This window comes from Poeciliopsis prolifica, unplaced genomic scaffold, assembly GCF_027474105.1.
Source record: "Poeciliopsis prolifica strain line A6 unplaced genomic scaffold, Auburn_PproV2 SCAFFOLD035, whole genome shotgun sequence".
Lineage (NCBI taxonomy): Eukaryota > Metazoa > Chordata > Actinopteri > Cyprinodontiformes > Poeciliidae > Poeciliopsis > Poeciliopsis prolifica.
Genome location: NW_026562410.1, coordinates 541,094 through 562,840, shown reverse-complemented (window position 1 = coordinate 562,840; position 21,747 = coordinate 541,094). Strand labels below are relative to the sequence as shown.

The window sequence follows — 21,747 nt, the reverse complement described above, 5'->3', positions numbered from 1 at the left end:
TCATGTATTTATTTATTTATTTATTTTGCTTCTGTTTGTATGAGACACATTCAGTTGAGAAAAGCAAGCCTCGCGTGGAAATAGCGCCACCGAATAAACCGAAAATGAGTTTGTTCGGTTTTAACAGCGTGAGTTGAAATGAAGAACTCGAATTTTTGACCTGGGTGTTTCTGCCTGTACCTAAACACTTTCATTTTCAGGAAAGTGTCAAAACAAACCCATAACAATGAATACCATGGATTCACATCGCTGTTAGGTGCAGTCAATATTCTTTAATGAAAGAGAGACATGATCTCAAGATGAGCACCTGTTAACAGTTTAATAAAATGTCATTTATACGTGCAGCTCCAGTTCCTCTGATGCTTCCACCTCTGTGAATCCGACCAGGGAAATTCTTGAAGTTGGGGGGGTTGGGAGGGAGTTTTAAGGTTATTATAGGTTGCGCCCGAGAGAGAAGAGCGTCCTCAGCCCACTGCGCTCCCACCGCTGGAGCCAATCAGAGGGCTCGTGGCTTGGAGGAGGGAGAAGCTCGGCAGTCCGCTACAAATACGCCGCGCTTCAGTTTTTAATTCATGTGCTTCGCTCCGACACAGAAAAGGAACCGCGTGGTTTCATTACTCATAAGAGCGCCTCCCTGCAAAGCGTGGTGGTGGGACGTCTGTCGCAAACCCTGCTCAAAACTTTCCCTCAACTTTTCTACTGGGCAAAGTTCATTTCAAAAACGAAACAAGAGCAAGAGGCACATTTTTGTAGGGCGCTGGAGTAAGATGGTGTAAAACTTTCTCGGTGAAAGGAAATTAACCTGTCCATCCTTCCATCCATCCATCCTTCAGTCTTGCTGCTTGCATCTGCCAACAATGACGCGAAGGTCCTGCGCTATCTACACGGTGGGGGCCATCTGCGCCGTCCTGCTGGTCAGTGGAATCGCCTTGATGGTGGCTCAAGTGTTCCGCAGTTTGATGCACAAACGCCTGAAAAAGGTAGAAAACTTGAACCTTCTGAGTTTCACTTTTATTCAGCGACTTTGCCGTCTCTCTATATAGAGGGGGAGTAAAGTTCACTCGTTGCCACATGTGGTAAAAGCCTAACAATGATGTGATTGTGTGAACCAACCCTACAGATCCTGTACTGTCTTCAGTTATGTACAGCTTCAGTTATTACTAGATTGTAATCACATAATCCTTATATGATGTTTGATTCTACTTAATATGGAAAATTGTAGTTTTTGATTCAATAGATAGTCCTATTAAAATGAAAGCCAAATGTGAAATGATAGCATAGCCTTATGAGAAAACAAAACAACAAAGAAATGCCATATTTCCATCACCTTCCAACCCGAAACCTCAATATTTTTCAGTGGAATGAAAATTCTAGACATTTGTATTTACAAAACTGTCTTTTGTTGTGGCATGAAAGCTGTAGTCCACATAGGACACTTCTAGAGGAACATAGTGCTCGGCTGAGATCTTCAACTTTTTGGTTTAATGCCAAATAATCGCACACAGCAATTACATTGAGACTCAAAAGGAGGTGGCTGCATCATTTGAGGGATGCTTTTCTTCTACAGGGAAAGCAGTCTGAGTATTTGTAGATAAATGCTGCACAAAATACCAGGGACTCCTGGAAGAAAACCTGTTAGAAGTTGGGAAATTTGTGAGACTTAGTCAGACGTTCAGCCTTGATATACATCTAGAGAGCAACAGTGGAAGGGTTAGGGTGTGTAATGTGACAAAATGTGGGACAGTTCAATGGCCAGTAATATATTTGCAAAGAACTGTTATGCTTTTATCCTAAATGTATATATATATAAAAAGCCTAAAAATGTAAAAATCTCTGTGTTCTCTTTGCTTTCATGGCTAGCTCATAAGCATTTTGGCCAAGAGGCTCAACTTGATTCCATAAAATGAAGCAGCAAATTCATTGAACTTTTGCAACATAAGCTTTATAGGGACACATTTTAGTAAATTACAGTTGTTGAGCTGCTACAAAGTAGTAGAGGTTTTTACAAGAAGTTGCGGACGGATGACTTACTAGGAATTGTGGGTTCGGTGGCTGGCACAATGAAACCAGCAATTTTTACTCCTTCTGCATGCAGTAAAAGTCTGTGTTGACAAACTTTGCCATAGAGCCTACTTTTGCAAAATAAGAGTTGTGCTGGCAGGTTTCTGCATGTATTTGCTGGTGCTGCATAAATTTGACATATTTCAAGGATTTCAGTCAAATATAGTAAATAAATTGTCAGCAGTTTTACTAAAAGTGGCTTAGTTGATTATCTCAGTTGAATACTAGAGACAGATTGTCTGTAGTGTGTAATAGTTGTGAAAAGTAGGCCAATAATTAATCACTAATTAACCGTCTTTTGTAAAGTTATTGCATTTGCTTTGTGTTGTCTGCACTGCTTTGTTTGACACTTGTTTGTATTATTTAGAAATGATTCCTGATTTTAAGCAGAATGCTATATGGAAGTGACCAGTAGAGGGAGTCTAGCCATAAAGCTGGTAAATCCTTTTGTGTTGAGATCATAAAGTTGGTCAGTCTCTTCCTGTCATGTCTCATCTCTTCTCTGCCCCATCTTTTAGTGCCTGGTTGTGTTTTGATGTTGCTTTTGTTGTTGCTGTAATGCTTTACATCTCATACATTCCTAATCAATTGTAAACAACTTGCTATCCAAGCTTTTCCTTTCTTCAAAGGCATTGAAGTAATGAACTCTCAGTTGTGGTCCCCTTTGCAACTAACAATATCATTTGCTCATTGGCGGGATCAGTGCCTGTAGCTCTAATAAGAATTTTATCTCTGCTGTTCAAAGAAAAGAGAACATCAACATTGCCATCTACACATATTTGCCTCCTTTGGCTCAACTTTTCCAATGCTTTGGTTCAAAGGGGCTTGCAGATGTTTGAACTCATTCCCAGAGGCGGCCGATTCAATGAACTATGTGTACAGAGCAATATAGGCAACTTGTTATTGTTTCCACAAGATACTCAGATTCGCACATGGCGAGTCCAAAACACAGCAAAAATATTCAAAAAATTTTCTTTCTGCAAAACAAAGTATTAAAAGACAACAGATGTAGCCCAACCTATAGTCACCATCTGAGCTGGCAATTTTGAAGGGACTGCTAACATGCATTGCTCAGGTGGAAGGAATCTGTCAGCAAAACTATTAGTTGTATGTTCTACTAATTTTACAAAGCAGTCCTGGAATAAAGCCTCCACCTCAGAAAACACTTGAGGCGGAGGCTTTATTTTACAGCAGGGCATCAAGCCAAAACATACAGTTAGACCTAATGAGAGATGGTTTATGTCAGTGATCCTCCTTTAGGTGTTTCCCCAACTAAAATGTTTGGGAAACACATAAAGAGTGGTTAATTTGCAGCCTTCGAGCACTTGATGGCATGCTAGGAAAAAAAAAATACACTTGAATTAGATATATGACTCTAAAACATTTAGGGTAGTCGTCCCTCAGGAGTTAGGCATCACAATTTTATTTTATATGTCAGTGGGCTAGTCAGGAATGTTCTTCATGTTATGATAACTGATCAGTGTCAGAGAAATATATTTGTTTTAAATCAGAATAGGAATATTTGTCAAAAGTCATCAACCAATCACGATGCGCTGCAATGGAAACATGTCTTGTAATAATGGCCTAAAATTATAGCAGAGTAATTTCTCTTAAATCATCACATTAACAAAATAATTACCTTCTGGGGGAGTGGGCTCAGATTTATGTGTTGATGCAGAAATAAGCGGAGTCATGGGAAGACTTGGCAACGTCTCCTGACGTTACTGTAAATATGGATAAGAAAGCCTGATGGAATTTAAAATGACAGCAAAAACAACTAAAATCTTTACAGAAATGGAGAAATGAAGTTGGGATTGTGACTGCATTTGTAGAGGCTGCAGAATTGATTCATTGCTTTGACTACAGTTGACACACCAAAGTCCATGTTTTAGTTTTGTCTCCCACTAGGAATCAGTTTTGATTTTCTGCTGAGATCATAAAACTAGCCACAATATTTTGAGGGGAAAACTGATACTCTTGTAGGATCTAGACTTTGAAGATAACAGTTAAGATGTTAAGTGACTCAGAACCAGTGAAACAAATACCTATTAATTGCATCCAGCCTGGACAACTTAAAGTGTTTTTCTTAGAGGCAGGCTTAACAAAAAAAATTAAATAAATAAACTTTCTCACACACGAGATAGTATGTGGTGCACACATATTATCTCATGTGCACCACATTTAATTTAGGTATTTTTTTAAGTTAAAAAATTATATGTAATTTTTATATAAACAAACGTTTAATTTAGAACCTCAGCCTTGCTGAAAATTTTGATGACAGGTGGAAATATTTACTTCCTGAATTAAAAATTTACAATAAGAAGTAGAGGTGTTAGAATAAACGAGGTACATGTCACATATAAAAAAATAGATAAAATAAAAAGAATTTCCCCCATAACTTCTCAAATTTTACATTGCGGCATTGATAAATTGTCATGAACAGCTTTCCAATGTTCTTTACACCCAACAAATATTTTTTTGAGGGTCAATATCCTCTACCTCCTCCTTAAATATTTTAGCAGTTTCCTTGAGTTTAAAGATGCTGAAACCTCTCAATATTATTGTAAAGGTTTCTCAGAAAGTTCACCTTACTATGATAACAGTGCAGCCAGAAAAATGACATTACTCTGATGTTAGTGTTATCACACACTACACATTCATTTTTAGTTTCACATCAAGCCTGCTTCTCCATTGCAAGGATCAGGTTCCTTTTAGGTGAGAGGTTTTTAAATCATCCTTTGGAAAATAACAGAATACTAGCATTTCCATAGAATCAATAACGTAGATTTATTAGCAGAATCATTTAATAAAATGAACTCAAGTCATCAATAATTGTATCTTTTGGTTGAGTCTTGTTGCAGTTCTTCTCTTCAACTGATTCAGTTGGAAAATATGTTATTAAATATTTTTTTATGAACTCTTCTGTGACCCTCAATTTTTTATTTTTGCATAACATTGGCTGTGCTGATATAAATGGCACATACTTTTGGTCTTTTTGTGCATAGCATGAATTTAAATGTTAAATTATTTTGTTATTCTGTTTTGTTTTAACAATTTTAATTTCATCTGTGTTTTTTTTTTGTTTTTCTAAAAAAGAAAATACATTTTATAAATAACATCCACATTTTAAGGTTAAACACATTTGTATGGTAAACACACAACTTAATAGTATTAAATATTAATTATGATGTATTAAAATGTCTTGATACATAATATTAGTATGATAATGTTAGTATTAGTATGATAATATTTAAAAAAGCTGTTTTTGTCCAAGCAACAAACAGTTGCTTGTTTGACTTGCAACAACTTGTTTGACTTGACGACTGATAAGTATCAGGGGTCCTCAGGGGTTGTCAAAGGTCGTCGAGGGACGACTGATAATATATCTTTATTTTTGCATTGCTGAGAATATGTATGAAGAAAATAATTTGAGTTGAAACATACCAAATAGCATGGGTATATTTTGAACCGCACACTACATATTATGCCACATTTCTTGTTTTTCCCTTGGTAAATTAAATTGTTATTTTGAAAAGTACAATTTGGCCATATTTAAGTGAGGGTTGTGGTGCTTTAGAATGATTCTTTATCCACCTCCTGGATGAGTTGATGCCCTGTTGGAGTTATTTAGTTGGCCAGTCACTCTTTGAAAGGTTTAGTCCCAAATCCTTAGAAATTGTTTTTTATGACTGGTAGATAAAACATACTGTGATGCTTTTTGAGCTCTTTTCTTGCTGTCAAGTTTAATAGATTTGATTTATTCTCTTCAAAAATCATCCTTTGAAAACCGATTTTGTCTGCAAGTCTGAAACAACAAATTGTGTCAAAAAAGAAATTCTTGAAAAAATCTCTAGGTTTCACTGTGTGTGACTTTAGTTCGGAAAGTTTTGTTCCAATACTCCAGCTCAATCTCTCTGTTGTTATTGTCGGACCCCAAAGGCAAGAACAAATCTGAATCAGACTCATTATAAATTTGGTTATTTTACTACATTTAATTTCCACAATGCTGTAGATTATTTTGCTTTGCAGGAAGAGGCAAACACTTTCAAAGACTGTAAAACTTTTATGGCTCTACTGGAAGATTCTCAGAACTGCCTCCAGCTGTGTCCAGTATGTATTTGAACATCGCCACATCAAAGCACAGGTTTCAATGTGTGTTTTTGTATTCACCTGCCACGTGTGTTTATGTATTGGGTGTGGTGAAAGGGTAGCGATGAACAGAGATGAGAGAGATTTTTTGTTCCTGTTTCCCATGTATTTCATGTAGCATGCTGTGCAATTTTAAGCGACAACTTTGTAATCCTTGGCGACTCGGTTAAGGTTTTGTGTTATAGCGCAAGTAATAAGGGACTCTAAAAAGGAGGGGATTTTTATTCTCTTGAAAAAGTTGCTTGGTGCCTATGATAAATTTGACAAAATTAGGTCATGTCATCTTTTCTCTTTTCTTGCTGCTTGGAAAAAGACCAGTCCCAACTCTATTCTTATTCCTTGAGTTGTAGTTTGAAAAAATACCTTTGTTTCATCATACTGTATAATCAAGCAGGGTGGTCGGCAGTGCTCCTCCTCTGGGGCCTCAAAAAGCTATATCCTGAGGAATGTGGCTCAGATCATCAAGGTGCCCCACAAACAGTGGGCTTCAGGCTCCATGCATCACATGATCTGTCGGGCGGTCTCTCCAAGTGCCTGTCGTCAAGGGAAACTACTGACAATGGGGTGGTGGAAGGGTCCCCTCTCACACCATTTATGTCCAGAGCCAATGCTGTTGACCGACACACACACATTCCCCTGCACCCACCCAGAAGGATGTTTTTCTTCTTGGGGTTGTTTTTACTGCAAGAGTACTGGGAAAACTCCAGATTCAAAACATGTGCTTGCTGTGGCGAAGCACTGTTCATCGTGCAAGAACAGTCATACGATTAAAACACATCCAGTGGTCCACGAATCATTTGTATGCTCCGATGTGGAAGGTTTCAGCGAGCTCATTTTCTTTGCTCAGAGGATACAAAAAATTAAATAGTGTCTGATGTTCTGTTGAAAATGCATACCAAACTTGCTGCAATTGGGCACAATGACCTAGAAAAGCAGCAGATGCAAAGCAATAGCTACGAAGACATTTTAAGCAGTTCAGGAATGTTTTTTTTTCTTTTTTCATTGGTTTAAACTTTCAGAAAAAAGCTACAAAAAGCATTGTATATAGTTTCATTATTTTTGTGTGATTTTTGTTCATTCTTCTCAATAGGAAATTGTTTTAGTGGAAGGTAGCCGCGTGTTCGAGTCATGGAAAGCCCCTCCCCCTCCTGTCTTCATGGAGTTTTTCTTCTTTAATGTGACCAATGAAGAAGAGGTCCTTAAAGGGGAAAAACCAGAGGTGAACCAGATCGGACCCTACACCTACAGGTAAGTCAAAAAAGAAACAGAAAACTTTTTAAATTTGAGACGTCTTTTTGCAGAGCGACATGCTCATTTTGATCACGCTATAACAAAATATTCTTTTTATTTTGTGGTAATAGGGAAAGAAAATGTGGACCATTTTATACAACTTTTTTTAATAAATTAATATTTTTTTTATAAAACATTAATAGCTAATGTGCAAAAAAAAAAAAACTCCAAACAAAACAAGAAAAACGTGAGCCGTAATCACTGAACAACTTTAAAAAAAAAACAAAAAACTGTATTTTCTTTTTACCTGTATGTAAGAGGCATTGTTGGATGTACCAATAGCTAGTGTTCTTTTTTTCCTCTAATTTAATATTGATTTAATGTCCCATTCAACAGAAAAGTAATCTTTTTTTTTAATGACTGTTTGTACAGAGAGTACAGATATAAGGACAACGTCACCATGTTGGACAATAATACAAAGGTGTCGGCGTACAACGCCAAAAGCTTTGTGTTCGTGAGGGATAAGTCTGTTGGTGACCCATATGTGGATAACATCACCACTATCAACATCCCCATTTGGGTGAGTCCTTATTTAAAGGTTGGAGATAAGTGGAAACAAAGATTGGGAATCCAACTGGGGTAAAGGGGAGTGTGTACTCCCACTGCATTGCTCTGCTCACCACCAGCATATCCTGCAAAATCGGTTTTATTTTCTCATATCTGTTCAAATTCTTGACTCCAGGCTGCAATGAACAAGGCGCAGGGATTCAAGAGCTTTCTTTTGAACTTTATGATACGAGGCACCAAAAGTCGTCTCTTCACCACTCGAAGTGTTCAGGAATTACTTTGGGGTTATGAAGATGCGTTGTTGGACCGCATTGCCTCATCCGGTACCGATGTGGAGCGGGTTTTTGGCCTCATGCACAAGGTATGTACAGGTTTAACAACCATAAAATCATAAAAGCTCTCCTGTATTTTAGCAATTTTACAAAAGAGAGAGGACATTGTTATCTAAACTTGCTCTTACCATCACACAAGAAAATGTCATTTTAATGAGCTCAATGTTGGTTTGGCACAGAAAAATGAAAGCAGCGACGGAGAATATGTCTTCCACACCGGAACGCAGAACTACTTAGATTATGCACGCATCGAAACATATAAAGGGGAAAGGTAACACTGATGCAGCCTCACACAAACACACCCAGGACACAATAGAATCGCTCTTCTCATTGTGGCAGCATGTTGGGGGTCGCAGCTCACTTTGAAGACACTGGGATGATATGAGCTGTGACATTTAATTTCTCTTTGGGATAAATAAAGTATTTTTTTAATAGAATAGGTGTGTGTTGGGTAATCTCTACCTTTCACTTTTTTTCTTGTTGGTCTTGCAACCAACAAGCTTTCTCTTACCACAGAAATCTGGACTGAACATCCTGTTACTTGGATTTTCTCAAAAGACTTTCAAATAGCCTTATCTTATCCAAATTTCTTATCCTTAAGTGCTATAATTACCCGTTCGCACTAGGGATGCTGTGCTTTGAAGTGCTGTAGATTAAACCATTCTTGATCATTTCTAAGATGAGCATAGCAAACATGTTGACATAACAAATGTGATTTTTGGAAAACATCTTGTGCTTTTTCTTTTATCTGGGACCTCTTTATCTGTGCAAAATAAAATAGCTTGCTAAACCTTTCTCTAATGCTGGCAACAAAGAGGTACCACACATAACTTCATAAATTCAACAATTAACTTGGATCGATGTGCTGAATTTAGCAAAAACCTAAGCAATCCGTAAAGAGGGAAATACAGGCTATATGAACAGTTGTGATTGGTTTGTTGGCAACAAAGGACAATGTTAATTTAATTTTGTGTTATAGGATGCTCAAATACTGGTCAACTAATGAGAGCAACAGCATCCTTGGATCAGACGGAAGTGCTTTCCATCCCTTGCTAAACAAGAGCGAACGTCTTTATGTCTTCTCTCCTGACTTGTGCAGGTAAAAGTTCAGGACCAGACCACCCTCCTGTGTGACCTTTTATGTGCTTTGATATAAAGACTTTGGCAGGATCCTTCCACCTTCATTTGCTACAGGGAAAAACAGCAAAGAAAATACATACAGTTCAAGGCGATTTTATCTAATGGCTCTATTCCGGAGTGAAGTACAGAAGCATTGTACCAGGAAGACTTTCTATGGGAAAGAAAGATGATAGAAAAAATGGATTAGAGCAAACACTAGCTCTGGGTAGACCCCAACATGCAAAGATTCAAAGCTAAATGCTAAATGCCAGGATTCCAGGATTACTAACAAAGAAATTAGAGACAGTTAATCACAGCAATTGGTTTGTCAATGACTGAGTCCAGGAAGGAAATATAGCCAGAAGCTTTGAGCCAGAAGAACATACTAAAGATGAGTCACAAAGTTAAGCAATTGGAAGTTCTGCATTAATGGAAAGTAGGGAGGAAAGATAGTAGGATGGTCATAATATTCATTAGCAATCTGTAGATACAGTTATATCTAAGGATTATCTGAATCGCTCTTAACAGAAAGCTGTAAGCCTAAAGTACACTGAGTGTTTAGCTTTGGTAGAAAAATAAGAGCTGGTTCCACCGGAGATGGAACCATCTCCTATTTGAGCTCCTACTGTTAGAAACTAAAGGAACAACTTGCATTGTAGAGAAATGACACAATATTTTCCTTTGCACAGGGACTTCTATTCCATTGAATCCACATCTCTTCTAATGACCAGAAATGTGATTAACAGGAACAGATTAGGGTTGTACCCCATTGCCTGACACAATGTTGAGTTCAAATTATTATTTGCGAGGAAATACCAATATGTTTTGTTCTCGAAACCAGTTTTGGATCCCATTTACAGCATCGTGATCACATCCAAATAAGGCCACACCAAACCTCCTTTTAATTGCTGGCTTCCCATGCAGTGGAGGCATTTCATGTTTGATAAAAACCTAGTATCAATCAAATATATTTTTTTTAATGCTAACCTGACATTTCCGGAACGAATGTTTTGGTAAACAAAGGTGTAAGTTGAAATCTCTGTGCTCAAAGCTTGATCTGTGTGGAGAATAACCTTTTACTTATTAACAATCTAAGTAGTCCATTTAAGTTTGATTTCACAACTGTTAATCCGTGTTTGTTGCAAAACATATGTGCCTTGTGCTTATCCGTAATGAGGCCCACATCTTCCTCTTTTTGTTTGCGAGGAAAGAATCTGGTAGAGTAATAGAGCAAGCACCTTTTGCTCTGGTTGGATGTGTGCCGACGACCCCTCACCCAAATTTTCAAAACTCTTTCACACACTTACTTTATCCCTAATGATGTCATTGTGTCTGACTGTGCTTTAATGACCAAAGGGGAGACTTCCCTCCTTGTTCCTGTTTTTTTTTGTTTTTTTTAATAATTTGAAGAAGAAGAAGAAATACTGTTTTGACCCTTTACATACTTACTATAGTGTGACGCCTGTAGCTGAGTGGTAAAACATGTGCTGCATGACATCTGAGACTGATCTGCTAGATAAAAAAAAGTGCCAGGATTCCCATCTGCAAGCTCATGGGGTAATGACCTTTTGCTCCAGTAACTGACAGCTGACCTGCAAAAGCTGCAAAGTTTTGACAAACTGCAGACAGGTGTTATTGTTTAAATACCATTCTTCTATCTGAGGTTTATCTTCCCCCATAGCCACTAAGGGTTTTGAAGATCCTTTTGGATTCCCCTGAATCAGAAATAACCAATTTAGAAGTATGAATATTTGAAAAGGAATTCATAATCCTTGAACTTGTTCACATTGTGTCAAAGTACAACCAACTTCTCAAAAGTTTTTTGGGTTTCTTTTTTTTTTTTTTTGCTACAACATAATTGAGAAGTGGAAAGAAACATTTTCAACGTCTTTGACGATTAACAATTTGAAGAGCAAGCTGGGTTGCACAACAATATTCAGCTTGAAGAAGTGAGGGAAGGCTTGCACAGCTGCAAACTTCACAAGACAAGGTCCTTCACCTGAACTGACAGCCGAGGCAAGGAGAGGATTATTCAACAGAGCAGCTATTATCCACACATTTAACAGATCTGGAATTCACAAGTCCTGTTTAAAGTTTGAGACAAGCCGTGTAGGCGGACACAAGAAGAATTTTCTGAGCTCAAAAAAATAATAAATTGACAAGTAGGTCATCCTCCTGAATACACAATCACCCTGGTGAAACCTGGCGGTACCAGCGTCACGTTGTGGAGAAGCTTTACTTCAACAGAGTATGGTTCATAGGACAACAATAAATGTGGAACCAGCTCTACCAGCACTGACCCTTGTAAGTGCGATAGTGGTGGAGTAAAAGTTCAAACCTAAATCCAATTGAAAATCTGTGGCAAGAGTTGAAAATTTATGTTTGGGGATGTTTTCCTAACAATATGACTGAGCTGAAGCAAAGTTACCAAGAGGAATGGGCAAATATTTGTATATTTACAAAGCTGGGATAAGCATACCAACAAGATTGCTGCAATTACGACAAAATGTAGTCAACCGAAGCTTAAGTGTTTGCTCAGCTGATCTAAGCTCTCTTCAGATTGGTGCTTGTTTCTCATTATGAGTACAAGACAGAAATTCCCAGTCCAGTCGAAGGAAAGCGCTTTAGGTGCTTTCCTTGGCTTTTCTCCCAAAGGTCAAGAGAAAAGGTCTACATAGTGTTGATGCACTACTGGTGTGCCTTGTTTCCTCCCAGTCAGTTGGCAGACAGTGTATGGAGGGCTTTGTTCTCGCTGAGGATGGTCCAGATTCCCCTCACACTATGTAGCCGCAGTTATTCACAGAAAAAGGATGGGCCCCTCACAATAATGTGATTCTCCTATGAAGTGTTGTAAGATTTCTAACATAAAGAAACAGAACTGAAAGACAGATAAGAATAAAACCCTAATAAGATCAAGTAAAGATTAAATATGATTCATTTTACTAAGAAGCTTTGTCTTGGTTAAATGGCCCTGCTTTTTAAATCTGGGCTGTGACAAATTGTGATTTTGTTTATTTACGTATGTATTAAATGATAACTTTTAAACCATTTTAAGAAATTCAAATATGTTAGAAATGTTAACTGAGACTTGACGCTTGAGGACAGGCCTGAGCTTGAGAATGCATGCAGGATTTCATCCAAATGTACTTTTGGAGAGAATGAAACAGTTTAGACCTATCCAGACACATCCAGCTGGAATCTCACTAAACTTCAACAAATTCTTCTATTAAAAATTAGTTTTCTGGTGTCACAATTGTGTGTTGTTACATTGTTGGGTCAAGGTCCAAGTATGCTTTACGGCTTTGTGAACAAGTTTTGGGAAGTGGACAGTTCCATTTGATTTTCTGTTCTTTTAGCACAAAAAGTCACTGCTCTGACAGAAAATAAGGAAAGAATTTCATTTTTGTGGGGATGTTCCAGTCAGAGTTTTTTTTGTCTATCTTTTAAGCTCCTTTACTTATTCAAGTCATTGAGGATGAAGAGTTTTCTCTCTATTTCAGAAGCACTGAAATTCTTCTTTTCGAATTGGCTTCAGTTCATGCAGATTGAATAGACTTTTTTTTTTTTTTTGCAAATTTTTCCACAAATTCTCAAGTTAATTTAGATTTGGACTTTGACTGGGCCAGGAAGAGACATAACTATGGTTTGACCATTTTATTGTAGCTAATGGTTATGCTAAAGCTAATATGAGACTTGGAATCTGTTTGAAGTGTTTTTGGTCATTTTTACAGCTTCTTTGTTCCTATTTAAAAAAATAAATATTAACAGTATGATTCTGCCACCACTATTTTTATTGTGAGAATGCTATATACAACATTAGTTTTCAAACACACGACTTAAAGCAGGCTGAGTACAAATTAAGGTTACAGCTTGCAGAGTTTATTAGTGGATAAAATTGTAAACAAGCCTTATCTTGCTTTCCAAATCACAATTTCCCACTGTTTTGTGCGTATTTCCCCTCAAAACACAAAGAAAAAGCCATTGTGTAGGATGTCATATAAAAAAAAGTATAATTGTTGGCCAATCATTGCTACACATCACATTTAAAGCCAGGTCTAATGTGCCTATTCTGCACTTTTTTTTTTCCTGTGTGAAAGTACATCCACAAATCAATGGCACTGTTGTTACTGACGCTTGTAACTTTGAACGACTTGTGGGAGCACACACTAATGTCGCACTGAGCTCCTTCTGTTTAGTCTGTGTGAATTACCAAAAAGCAACAATAGAAGCTGATAAGCTGAAAGCACTTTCTGAACAGGGCTCAGAGAAAGCAAAGGAAGATTCGGGAGGATTTGGTGCTGTTGAACTCGCTGCTCAATCAGGCAACCCAGAGCATATTATCAATACTAAGCTTTAACAAAGTGCTTTTATTTTAATGACAGATTTATTTGCCTTCCCTCAGGTCTTACTAATAGTCAGAGTAATTTTATCATCATTACCTTGCTATTGTATGGCAGTCACACGGAGGAATAAACCACATTTAAGTCGATAATTAATCAAACTCCTGGCAGATTGAGGTTTGAATAAATCGAAACGTTCAAATGCTGGTCAGAAATTATAGGAAGAATTTGAATGCTCTAAAACTAATAAAGATATTGTCCAATAATATTTATGTTGATCTTTAAAACAATAAAACATAGACTTCAAAAACATTTTTAGCTTCTCCTCTGCTCTCTAGGACTATCTACATGGAGTTTGAGAAGGATGTTGAGGTGAAAGGAATCCCTGCCTACCGCTTCACACCTCCCCGCTCGGTTTTGGCCAGCAAGGACGAGAACCCGGCCAACAAAGGTTTCTGTGTCACCCCTAAAGAGTGCCTGGGAACTGGGGTCCTCAAAGTCAGCCCCTGTCGGAAAGGTAATTTTCACCCTGTGCGCCACATTTACCTTTAATTGTGTTTGAACTCCTACATGAATCTGAAGAGCTTTAGCTGTAGCATTTGTTTCTTCTTTTTTACTCTCCTTTTTGATTTTTTTGATTGCCGACAAAGGGGCGTAGGGTTTCAGTTATATCACCAGCAGTAAAATTAAGCATGAAGGACTCACGTGATGCAGCTCTGCAGCCCAGGCCACACCTCAGGCACCATCTGACCATGATTGGGCCTGCAGCATGTGGCAGTAAGCTCTGTCACCTGATTGTACCTTTGAATCTGATCAGGAATGACCTTACTGCCTTTGTTTCTGGACACTAAATCACTCATGTGTTTCATTGGCGTTACCGGGCAGTCTATTTCAAAGAACAACTTACTTCACAGGAAAAAAAAAATATTGAGTTAAATCGGACTTTTATACTTTTCATAGGGATAAAAATTTAATACTGCTGACAATCCCAGCAGTAAAAGTGGTGACATGTTGAAAGTTTGCAAAAGTCAATGTTCGGCTGAGGTCAAGAGTTTTGTTTAGCCACCAACAAAGAGGAGTTTTGGAGTGGAGGATTAAGGTCACCCGTGGCTGTGTTGATTTATTTTAAAAAAAAGCGAGTGCCGTGCTTGCTCTAGAGTGACCTTGCAGGTTGTCACGTGAAGACTGCTCTCAGGTGACTGCGGGTGTGCCGATGTTCTTGTCCAGCATCCACTGCCAAACACAAGAGAAGGAAATCTGTCACCTATGCTCCACTTTGTCATCACCTCACCCTCTTCCCCCTGTTATTGTTGTCAACAAACACGAGCAGTGTGCAAACTGTGAAATATATTAATTTAGCTCAGAATGATGTCCAAGCAAAGGCAATTCAGGCAAAAAAGATGTTTCTTGTCTGTACTCTTTACTTTTAAACTGTGTTATCTAGTACGGGACCCTGCTAACAATAAGAGGAAGGGAATAATAAGAATAAGAGGAAAAGGAATAATGTCTGGATAAAGAATGATTCTTTATCTAGACAGCCTTTAATTCATTACTCAAGTTGATTTATTGTCCCTTCGTGTACTGCTATGTTTTTGTCTTGGACATTAACTTTTGAGGACAGATTGTATCTCTAACTTCCAAGGCCAAGTTACATTCTGATTTAATCAAGCGTAAAAGTAAGGAAATAAAACGGTGTTTGCAGTTATCAAGCTGTGTGTATGTCTGTCTGTGTGTGTGTTTGTGGCTGTGTGCCTTCACTTTCATGACCTCCGTGTGTGCCTAGACACATAAACATAAAGAACAAGATCAGCTTGGAGAGCATTAATATGACTGACATTAAGTACACCTGTTCAATTGCAAACAGAACGGGGAAGACTGATGTGACTTCGAATGTGGTATTGTTGTCCGTACCAGACAGGCTGGTCTGAGTATTTCAACAGCTGCCGATTTCCTGTAATTTTCGTGTATCGCTCAAGGAGAACGAGCCAAAAAAAGAGAGAAAATATTCACTGGGCAGCAGTTGCACGGATCATAGCTCCTTGTTGAGAATAGGAAGACTTGTTCAAGACTTGTGAACAATAGGTCAAATAATTCATTAGAATTAGACAATACCAGGTTGGAAAAGGTGTTTCCTGGTGCTATGAATCTTGAATTCAGCTTCATAATTCAGACAATGGGGAAGATCAGAACTGAGTGAAAACAACATGAAAGCATGGATCTGTTCTGCCTCCTATAATCAACATCTTAGACTGACGGCATATTGGTGTGGGAATTATTTTCTTGGAACATATTGTTATTGTTATTTATATCAAACAAGGATTGTTTGACCGCCTCAGGCTACCAGAGTATTGTTGCTGAACATATCCACTCCTTTATGGCCACATTGCACCAATCCTATGGTGGCTACCTCCAGCTGGACGATGCACCAGAACTTGCAGGGTATACCTAATATATTGGCCAATGAATGTCTTTTTGGATACCCTGTATTTAATCAGTGAGTTGGCCAAAAAACACTATGGTTAAAGTAGTTCTTATTTGTAAAAATAATCATTTTTCCTCTTGTAGGTGCCCCTGTGGTTGCCTCTTTTCCTCATTTCTACCTGGGAGAGGACAAATATGTAGAAGCGATTGGAGGAATGTCCCCTCAAAGGCAACATCACCAAACATTTTTAGACCTCAACCCGGTAAGCAACAAGAACGCATAGCTGTCTTCTATTTATGCCAAAAAGATGTATTGCTACACCACCTACTGGCTCAAAATCAGCAGTGTAACCATTTTATGAAACATCAGAGGCCATAACATAAGGCATTTTTTCCCCCTCTTAACATAATTAGAGGTAGATTTGAATACAGTCTTTTGCAGGTTGGAAAAACATTTAAAAACAATTTATTTCACTAATTCAGTTCAATAAGTGAAAGTTATATATTGCAGCTTCCAGACACAAATTTATTTCAAGCATTTATTGGTTTAGAGAACATAAAACAATAAAGCTTAGATTTTCGAAAAACTACATTATTGCATAAGACAAATCAAGGGGACTTTTAATGAATCGATTTCGTACTGAAATGTAGGTTTCTTTATTTTCTTTATATCTTCTTATGTAACAGTCTAATTTCATAAAAAGATTAATATTAGGATTTCAGCAGCTATAAACTTTAATAATCTAGATTAACACACAAAAAACATTCAGTCAATGACTGTGTGCAATGACTCCAAATAATATGTCATTTAAAAAGCAACTTTTTGAAATTATTTACCGAAATACATTCACTTATAGTATATGATAGCAAACTTAATCAGGTTCACCTACGCTTTTTATTTAACATAATAATAATAATTATAAATATTTGGTAATTTTTTTGCCGACAGACAACTGGAGTGATTGTGCGTGCAAGCAAAAGAGCTCAGGTTAACATCTTGATCAACAAAATTTCTGGATACCCGTGAGTATCTGCATCCCAGTTTAGGCTTAACACTGCTGTATTTTTGCACCTTTATATTATTTATGTGAATCTTCACATTCTTTTCACTTTTTCAACAGGGACACTAAACTATTGAATGAAACAATCTTCCCTGTTATTTTCCTCAATGAGGTGAGAAATGACAGATAGTTGGGGGTATTTGATCTAGTCTTTTTGTGAAGTCACAAATGCTAAGTTAAACAGGTATTCTGTTTTTGTTATCAGAATATGTTATATCATTAACTAGTTTATTTATGCCATTAACTAGATTTGTTCAGCACCCTAAACCTCGCTAAGGGTGATGGTACCCCAGTTTAGGGTACCAGAATGAGCTCCCATCACGATTAAAACAGTGAATTCAGTACAACCAAATGACATATCCTTATCTGACTTGATGAAAACAGGTCATAGCTTATCGTAGATTATGTTGCCATATTCTTTTTTTGTCATTTAACTCTATAACCTACTTCTTGACTTTCAGAGTGTGGAGATCGATGATGCGTCAGCAGCAAAGTTGCACAAGCTGCTCATGATTGTCAATGTGGGCTCCAACTTCCCCCTCATTATTGTGGGGCTAGGTGGGATCATGCTTATTGTCTTCATCATCCTCCTGGTTAGGGCCCATCAACAGAAGGTAAAACACATCCTCCTTAACCAGGCATCTTTCTAACACCTTGCAGTTTGCTTGATCCTATAAAGTAATTTGTGTTAATCCTTGTTAATTACATTTTTTTAACCCCTCACCAATGTCTCTACGCATGTGTTTATCACCATTTATCTCTATGCAGAAAAGAGTTAAGCGCATTGTGTTTACCAAGGCTGCCTATGCTGTAAGTCTTGCTGCATTGTTTCAATCCATTCATTTCTTTGTTGTATTACTTAATGCCTAAATGCATGACGCACAGTTCTAGTGAGAAGTTTACTTGTGGTCACTGTGGAGATGAATTTTGTGGTTTAAATTATTTATTCAACCATTCACTTATTTCCAGCAAGACTGGTAGGAAGTGCAACATCAATAAGCTTCAGAAACGAGAGTTGGCTGCACAATTTTGAATTATTTTGTGAATCTTTAATCATCCACAGAGGTAAATGCAGGCTCAAATAAATACATAACATGGTACATAACATAACTATATGAAATGTCTTTTAGCGAGATTTACCTGAACCAGACAGTTTTTAAGCTTTTCTGAAATTTCTGGCATGATTCTCAACTATTCATCAGGGCAGATTTTGTGAATATCCTAAAGTTCTCATCTCTGATATATGAAAAAAATTTTTTTTTTTTTTTTAAAGCTTACTGCTTGTTGCGAAGCAAAACTGTTGAAATGAAATCTAGCAATTGTGCCAATGAGAGTGGTTGAATATCCAACTAGAATAAAGCAGCACCTCAAGCACATTTTAAATGTGGTGGCAAGAAGAGGGTCAGTTTAATCTTGGAGCAAAATACCAAAACTTGAATTCATGGTCCAGGTTCAGGTGTTTTATTCTGTTGTTAACATCTGTTGCAACAGAAGGGTTAATTAGACCTAATTATAATTACACTTTTGCCCATATTAGTGATGAAAAACTTCTCTCTGGAAATGCATGTAATTTTTCAGCACACAGTAAAGAACACCCTCACTCCTGGTTGTAACACTTTAACACAGCTTGGTTATGCTGGAGCGTTACAAGAAATGTTAAATGCTTACCAGTGCAAAAGACAACATCAGCCCTTTTAGCCAAAGACTCAAAACATAGAATCGAAACTGAAGATATATATATTTTTTTATCTTTTCCTCAATAATGCAGACCGCAACTGAAGAGGACACCTCCTATTCACGAGTCAACACTAAGGAGAAAGACGATGGCCAAAATGGAAACTACATTGGCATGACGACTAAAACGGAGCAATAACAAGGGAATGCGGTGTGGCATCCTTTTCATTTAAGCACAATGTATTCATTTTTTTTTTTTTTTTGATTAAGCACATGCCACCTACAGTCCAGGTGTAGCCATTGGAATCCTGAAAGCAGTTCTTTTTAGGTTTTGTGCCGCCAATCTGTTTTTAACTGGCTGGATTCTTGTCTTGGTCAGAGCTCAGTGCTGTCAGATTATGAAGTGCTCCTAAGCCAGGCACCAAGTGTTATTTAGGGAAGCAGCTCATTGGCATCTGTAAATGTAGTATTTGTAAGCTAGAGTTGTCATTCTCAGGGGGTCTCCTGCCAAGCTGCTGCCAAACATTATTAAAGCAGGAGAGACACAAAACTGCAAGTAATCTTTTTTTTTTTTTTTTCTAAAGACATTTCAATCAGTTCAGTGTTATTTTGTCCAATTTCCCTGTTATTCACTCAGTGTTGCAAAACATTTACTATTTTATATGTAGGTAGTCCGTTTAGAACTACGTACATATGGTCATGATGTGAAGTGAGCTTTTTGTATAGACTGTGGGAGTTGAACAGCTTTTTGTTGTTGTTAGTGTGTGATCGGGACAAAACTCAAACAAAACATTGTGTATTTGGACTGTTTAAATTTGGTTAACTTAGGCATTTCATGCAGTTTTTACTATAAATGTTAATTTAGAAATATTTGAGTATAGAGCTTCTCAAGCCCTTGAAGTGATAACTCAGAATTTTTGCAGCAAAGTTTTGCTTAAAGGTTTCATCTAATATGTATTCTGGAGTAGATAACTCCCCTAATGTTTTAGTTTAAAATGAATCCAGATTAATTAATACAAGAAGCAAAAGGTAATGCCGAGCCCAAAAAACTCCCTTCCCTCCCTAACATTATTTTGAGAAATCATAAACTGTTTGATATTTTACATCAGACATTTATTTACGGAAAACAATATAATTAGTTTGACAAGAAATCAACATAGGGATAGTACATTTGAAGCTCTTCAAGTCAAAATAGAAGCATAATAGAAAAGTTAGGCAGAGTAAAAAAAGCTTTGATTTGTTTTTATCATTACATTCTCTGTACAATTTTTGCATATAAGGAGGTCATTGTTGCTTGTACACCTGATTCTCCAGTGTCACTAAACTGGGTTCATATTAAATGGAGAGGCCATGAAGTATCTACTGCAGAACTTCTCACACATCCTGAAACGTCCCTTTTATCGGAAAGTTTTTAAATACGCTGTTCAAATGCCTTTACTAACCAACATGTTATTCGGAAAATTATTTTAACTGCTGTAGTCGTGCCTTTGTAAAGATCAGGATTATTGTGTGCCTTCTATTGTATTTGTTCTTTATAAATGGAGTATTATGCCATATGGATTTGACTTCTTCTTTCAGATTCAAGCAAAAGTAGAACATAAGACTCATGGAAGTTTTTTTTTTCTTTTTCCATGAGGCTGTTTTTATTTGATGTGAATTTTGATGCAATCTTGAAAATGCTGTGGAATGATTCAAGTGAAACTGTGATGAGCCCCAGCTGTGATGACTGCTCCTGAAACATGACAGGAGGGATCTGGTAGGAGTTCCCTATGCACATAAAATGAAAAATCATAATGTACATATCAGACAACAGTGGAGAGCTTATGCCTTCTTCATTAGTTTTTTTTCTTTTAAATGTTAGATCAAACCAGTTACAAACAATTAAAAAAAAAGTTGAATGGAGCTCCAATGCTGTTGCAATTTTTATTTCATATGAGCAGTACATTTCTGGATAGACATGATAGAAATGTTGTTGCTTTTGTAATGAAAAGTAAGCAGTATTATACAACAAAAATCTGTCAAATGGCTGGAAGAGGGTAAATTATTTTTGTTACACTTACAAAACCAAAACACTGACAATGTAGATACTAGTCTGGGGTTCTCTGTACCAAATTTTAATCACAATGTTCTGTTCTGTGAAATTATTGTTACTACTACAACCACATATTGCTCTGATTGTAAGCTTTTGAAATGTTGACTGTTAGCAATGTTTTTACTGTGTTCGCAAAAATAAAGCATAGTTTCAGTAGATCAGTCTCATTACTTCATGCCACTCACCGCTTGCTTCTCAGTTTGGTCATTTTAAAGTTACAAAAATGAAGAGTCTGTAGCTTACCGGATTTGAAGGGAAATACGGAGAGATGAGTTGCATGGATTTGATGGATTGATGTATAGCTAGATCAACGGATGGACAGATAGACGAACGAATGACAACATAGCCCTTTTGTTTAGCAATGACTTAAAAGCTGTTAAATAGATAGCAAAACCGGGAGACAGATAGATTACTTTGGTCTGGGTATTTCCCACTTCCTCCATGTTGATCTTCTCTGAGTGGAACAGCATTCACAAGTAGTACAATTGAATAAAGATTAAATGCTCCTTTAAACTATAATGAATAAAAATGTGAAGACTATGAGTGTAAATCACTTTTGTGGCTACTTGCAACATCAATAGACAAACCAACAGTTTGAGGGCTGCTGTATGAATAAATCTATCTGACAACAGTGCAAGACAAGTTCAAAGCATTGCCTTTGTGTTTTATAATGATATATATTTTAAGAATAAGCAACAGAG

The 21,747-nt window shown here is 37.2% G+C and overlaps 1 protein-coding gene across 2 annotated transcripts; it reads left to right on the top strand.

Annotated features, from left to right (window-relative positions):
• Window positions 1-547: 547 nt before the first annotated feature.
• On the top strand, window positions 548-21,202 carry LOC129374209 (lysosome membrane protein 2-like). 2 transcript variants are annotated; one of them, XM_055052490.1, is made up of 13 exons: window positions 548-980; window positions 7,301-7,458; window positions 7,873-8,020; window positions 8,183-8,368; window positions 8,519-8,610; window positions 9,319-9,438; window positions 14,137-14,315; window positions 16,364-16,482; window positions 17,169-17,242; window positions 17,341-17,392; window positions 17,742-17,894; window positions 18,049-18,090; window positions 19,049-21,202. In XM_055052490.1, the coding sequence occupies exons 1-13, from the start codon at window positions 858-860 to the stop codon at window positions 19,151-19,153; spliced, it is 1,551 nt and encodes a 516-aa protein (XP_054908465.1). In that variant the 5' UTR covers window positions 548-857; the 3' UTR covers window positions 19,154-21,202. The 2 variants fall into 2 exon arrangements, with proteins under 2 accessions (XP_054908465.1, XP_054908466.1); XM_055052491.1 differs by lacking the exon at window positions 18,049-18,090 and having other exon boundaries at window positions 551-980.
• Window positions 21,203-21,747: the final 545 nt, after the last annotated feature.

Coding starts and splice junctions, on each gene's coding strand:
- LOC129374209 (XM_055052490.1), top strand. CDS start 858: ATGACGCGAAGGTCCTGCGCTATCTACACGGTGGGGGCCATCTGCGCC. Junction 9,439..14,136: donor TTCTCTCCTGACTTGTGCAG/GTAAAAGTTCAG, acceptor TCTGCTCTCTAG/GACTATCTACATGGAGTTTG. Junction 17,393..17,741: donor CTGTTATTTTCCTCAATGAG/GTGAGAAATGAC, acceptor CTTGACTTTCAG/AGTGTGGAGATCGATGATGC.